The sequence below is a fragment of the Sinocyclocheilus rhinocerous genome, unplaced genomic scaffold (genome assembly GCF_001515625.1).
Source record: "Sinocyclocheilus rhinocerous isolate Xijiao unplaced genomic scaffold, SAMN03320098_v1.1 scaffold326, whole genome shotgun sequence".
Classification (NCBI taxonomy): Eukaryota; Metazoa; Chordata; class Actinopteri; order Cypriniformes; family Cyprinidae; genus Sinocyclocheilus; species Sinocyclocheilus rhinocerous.
The window spans coordinates 206,155-211,472 of NW_015647024.1; the positions used below are offsets into that span (position 1 = coordinate 206,155).

At 39.0% G+C, this 5,318-nt stretch overlaps 1 protein-coding gene across 1 annotated transcript in view; it reads right to left on the minus strand.

Moving 5' to 3' along the window:
* LOC107708311 (TGF-beta-activated kinase 1 and MAP3K7-binding protein 2-like) overlaps positions 1-5,318 on the minus strand; it is a 25,210-nt gene that overhangs the window by 9,348 nt on the left and 10,544 nt on the right. Inside the window, exon 2 of the mRNA XM_016512498.1 lies at positions 848-1,007. Within this exon, the coding sequence (XP_016367984.1) occupies positions 848-949 (102 nt within the window). The 5' untranslated portion in view covers positions 950-1,007. The remainder of the gene's footprint in view (positions 1-847; positions 1,008-5,318) is intronic.

Consider the following 5,318-nt stretch of genomic DNA (forward strand, 5'->3'; position numbering starts at 1 on the left):
GCTAAGAACTTCATTTGGACAACTTTAAAGATGATTTTCTCAATATTTAGATTTTTTTGCACCCTCAGATTCCAGATTTTCTAATAGTTGTATCTCAGCCAAATATTGTCCTATCCTAACAAACCATACATCAATGGAAAGATTATTTATTCAGCTTTCAGATTATGCATAAAGCTCAATTTTGAAAACTTGACCCTTATGACTGGTTTTGTGCTCCAGGGTCACATATTATGATTATATATTCAGTGGCATAAAATGGTCTTAAAATGACAATAATATTGTTTATCGCAATTATTTCTTGGCCAATATATCGCACGACAAAAAGTTATTATCGTGACAGGCCTACACGGCTGTCTGTCATAAGTGCCACTGTGCAGCAGTTTAGTTAAAATGTAAACAATTTTTAAGAATTAAGAATTGTTGAAGAAACAAACGCGATGCATCAGACAATCATTTTTGCCTCCCACTGCTAATCAGATATCTCTTACATATTCTGCACAAATCAGAGGACAGCTAGAAGCCCCTTAGAGACTTCTCACCTCAGTAGTGACTTTTAATTTTGCTCTACAACAAATACATTTGCAAATGTCTCACATTATTTCTCTTAGAAAATCTATTGGGTGTTGCATCACCAGCATTAGCCATCTCTAAATATAGTGATAGAAACAGTGTGCATTAATGAATTCTGCACAATAGCAGCAGGTGGACAATAAACTGTCACTTGTGATGTCATATTAACTTAATAGCTGTTGTGTGACAAACTGTGCAGATGAATTTCAAAAGAATGTACAAACTACCAAGGCTTATAGAAATACCTTTTGAAAAATGTGCAGCGCGTGTACCTCACCTGCAGGACACACTCGGACACCACGTCCTCGGGAACCTCTGGGAACTTTTGCCGCAGGTGATGCAGAACCTGAATGTCACTCTGCTGGTTTCCCTGTGCCATTCGTCTACTGCCAAAACGGAGCGGACTTGACCACAGCACTCGCTTATCTCAGCATCTTCTGCATTAAAGAGAGCAGAGGAGAAAAAAGCACATCCGTGAGAATGATGTCAGGCAGTTATAGTCCAATATGCAATGAATCACTCTAGGAAAGACTGAAAAGTTTAGATTAACAAGAGCCGCTAATGTCATAAAATCATGATTGTTTTCAAAGAGGTTTTCTGAAGACACTCCCTGTATTCTTATTGGTCAGTCCAAGCAGATGATCCCGCCCCAAACTCACACTATTGGCCAAGCCAGGCCTGTTGCGTTGGGCTGAGCCATCAAATCTCATTATCTGTGCGCTACTGGCACAGAAACTACACGGATAAATATTCACAAAAAAGTTTAAAAATGGTATCGCTAATGTTATTAAATTAAATATGTATGGAATCAGACTTCTGTAGTTGACAGTGATGCCTAGGGCTGTGCATTTGGTTGATTATTCAGACAAGAGTGACAGCAGAGGATATCTGTGCTGATTCTGGGGCAGAGACGGTCGCAGCAGAAATGTTTTTAGCAGCTGCTAAAATATAATTCCGCGCTTGAGGCCAACCGAAAGAGCTATAGCAGCCAAGTCACATGACATGATGAAGAGACATGATTGGTTTATTATATCACACCATTCCATTTTTTCCAATTTAGTTCAGTCATGCTAAAATCGTCTTCCCTGTGATTGAATTATAGAAGTGCATAGTGTGTGCCTCCATGATGCACGAGGCTCCTCATCGCTCAGTGTTTTCAGCTTCAGAGCGCTGCAGCAAACTCCATCTCTGCATGTGTTTTGGATTAATATGAATTTGGGAATGCAATGTGCACCAATTACACTACTTTCCAACATTTTTGTAGACCATAGAAATCAAATCAATATTTTGCGTAGCGAGGAGGCGGCTAAATAAGCATTGTAATTGTTTTTTTTTTTTCATATATGGTTAGGTGCCTTTAAATGGGTTGAAATAGTTCTGAGAGGTTTCACTGCTGTTCACATGATGTTTGCTCCTGATAATACACCCACATTAAACTCAAATGGTACCTTATGACATACTGGAGTCAAACGCAGGGTTATATCACCGGTCAAACGGTGCGGAAGCAAACACAAGAGTGCTACTCATTTGAACCGGACCATTTATCAGCTCAGCCCAAGCTCAGAGCACTGAGATCCAGAACCGAGCCGTCGTTCTCACAGCACTGCCGCTGAAAACAGGAGAAACAGGCTCAACTCGAATAAGAGAAATGTTGCTTGTTTAAAACATGTTTAGTAACACTGTGATTTCAGTGTCAGAATGGCCAGTGATGATGAAAGACGAGCCTGCAGGAATGATTACAGAAGTAATGGAAGAACATTACAGTCATTCTTTGTTTTGAAGCTAGGGCATTTATATTTATACTAAACGTCTTTAGGCTATTTTTTAATACTACAGGTTTATAGAAAAGGATATTAGCTCATGTGAATTTGTGCTAACTTCTGCTGAAAAACTATGAATAACTTCCAATGCAGTAAAAAAGTATCTTTGGGAAAGCAGGGTTTTGTGTGACAAAAACAACAACAACTGTTTTACACTTCTTAAAGGGTTAAAGCAATTTCAGATATTAGCCCAGAGACTATTTCACTGGCTTAGTTACTGTATTCATCTGTTGTGCAATCTGTTTTGGAAAAAGAAAGAGGGAGGAGACGAGGGACATTTCTTTTTACAGTTTCTGCCCCAAGGCTGAAGACTTGCAAAACAAAAAAGCAATGTAATTTTTATAAAGTGCCAGTGATGTTTGGTTGTTTGAGGTACAGACCGCTTGGCAAAACAGAGTTAAACGAAATGAACCGCTGCCTTAACAAGAGCTGCACCTTCTGCCACACAATCAACACAAGAGAAAGATGAAACACCAGTGCTGTAGTCCAGCTCCACAATTAACATAGCACTATGTTTTGGCGAATAAAGAAACCTGGGTTATTTATAAGTGCTTTAAGAGAGATTGAATTATGCTCACTGAGAAATTAAACCTACTAAAGTAATCAGCTGCAACTGGCACGTTCAGGGTTTTTTTTTTTTTTCAAATGAAATCTGTATCAACAAATCAATCTTTGCTCTGCAGAAACGGCACAGAAGCTGCATCTGAAATGCCACACAGACTGTTTAATGTAGAGCCCGATCGATATGTTTTTTTTGGGGCCGATACCGATATTAGGGAGTTAAAAAAAGGCAGATATTCTTCGTGTATATTATAGTACAGTACCAGTCAAAAGTTTGGACACTTTCCCATTCGTGTGTCCAAACATTTGACTGGTACTATATATAGAATACAGTATATACATAAACAGAATAAATATATATATATATATAACACATTTTTTGCAATGATCACTCAAATGTGGTGATCAAACACTTATAATGACGTGACAGAGATACGTAACATAATATACCTCTGTAAATAAATACAACATAAATAGGGATGCACCGAAATGAACATTCTTGGCCGAAGCCGAAACCGAACAAAATTAAACACTGCGCCGAAGGCCGAATACCGAACACGGTTTTTCGAGTTTTTTTCCCCATGTATTTTGCCAAAAAAAAAAAATCACCATTCGATAAATTAAAAAGTCAAAATGGGCTTTTTACTGTTTTGTCTTGTTTTTCAAAGAAATGTCTTTTCGCTTATTCGATTCGGTTCGGTTGCCGAACATTTGGTGCATCCCTAAATATAAATTCACGTCTCGCGCACTTTAATGCCCTTTGAATGTAACGTGTACGTTCCCTTGGAACTGGAATCATGGCGGAATATCATCTGAAGTCCACTTCGCGGGGCACTTGCGGTCGAATAAGACCACGCTTGAATGCTGTTGCCTGAACAAGAGACCTCCTTACTGAAGGGAAAGTGTTGACTGGTATCTCGCGAACGCGCCGGCGGATCTCCACCAAATTCGGGGGATCCCTTCAGCTCGAGGAGCCCTCTCGAACGCCACCCTCCGGGATCGCTAGATCGGTCTGCGCCGGACCGCGAATTTAACCACCCATAACTCCCGAACCCCGGGGGCTATCGACGCGGGGGTGGTCTCATTCGAAAGCGGGCCTCTAGACGTACACTCGATTCGCGTTCGAGAGGGTTCCTCGCGCTGAAGGGATCCCCCGAATTTGGTGCGGATTCGCCGCACCCTTACGGAGATATGGCCATTCAAAGTTTCAATGATTTTCCTTAAGCTTTAAAGCGTTTCATCCAGGTCGCAGTAGCAAACAATGGAGCGCGCTCTGCTGGACAAACTAAGTAATTACACCATTTCAAGCATTTTATCTGCGTTATATGTTCTGTAAAAAAAAATTTCATATCGGCGACAGGCTCATATCGGCCGATAATATCGAATGAGCAGCTGGCTAGTAAATGTCCTTTTCTTGCTTCAAATTTGATAAAAACGTCTTTAAAGTGCTTCAATTTGATTTGGTATTATAAAGTTCAGCCCAAACAACAACATGAGTTTAGAGCTAAGAACTACTTCTAGGTGTTTTTCATACCTTTTATACTATCATAATTGATACTGATACTAATAATACTTTTATTCAATAGTACTTTGTATTCTAATCATTTTGTTGGTATACATCTTCTCATAAACCTTTACTTAAAAAAAAGATACATTTTCATTGTGCCCCCAGTTTTTTTAATGTCTTCCTAAACTTTGGGAGCATGTGGTCCTTGGGACGACACCAAGTGTGTCAAGGTCCTGTCAGGCAAGCTCATGCAATTTAAGGTCAAAAACCTGAATGTTCAATCCAGATTTCAAGAAGCTGAATGCAAATTTGGCACAGAGAACGATCAAATTCACTCATTGGTACCAACTGCTGGAATTTTGGTACCGTGACAAATTAAATTTAAGACTTTTTAAGACCTTTTTAATACCACCTTATGTGAAATTTAAGACCAAGCCTGTGATGGAAATACACATTATATTACATACGTATATGTAATATTTAACGCGTTTAAATATAAAAAGAAAAAATATCATCGCTGTCAAAAATTCTATTTGTTATTACGATATACAGTGAACTTTTCATATCAGCAGACAATATCCCATACAAAATACTCCCACAAAAATATTCCCTCGGTCGCATCACCGAGATTTTTGGTGGTGTAAACAATTTATTCTGAAGCAATATTTTCATCAGTTTTCTGTCAGCTTTTACATACTTAAATCTGCATGTTTTTAATATTTACCACAGGATGTCATTTACCTTTATAAAGGCCAATATTTCTTTTAAGCATGAGACTAAACCGCCAGTAGGTGGCGGCAAGTCACTTATCCATTCAACCGATTCCTTCAAACCTCTGAATCATTCAGTAACAAAAACGC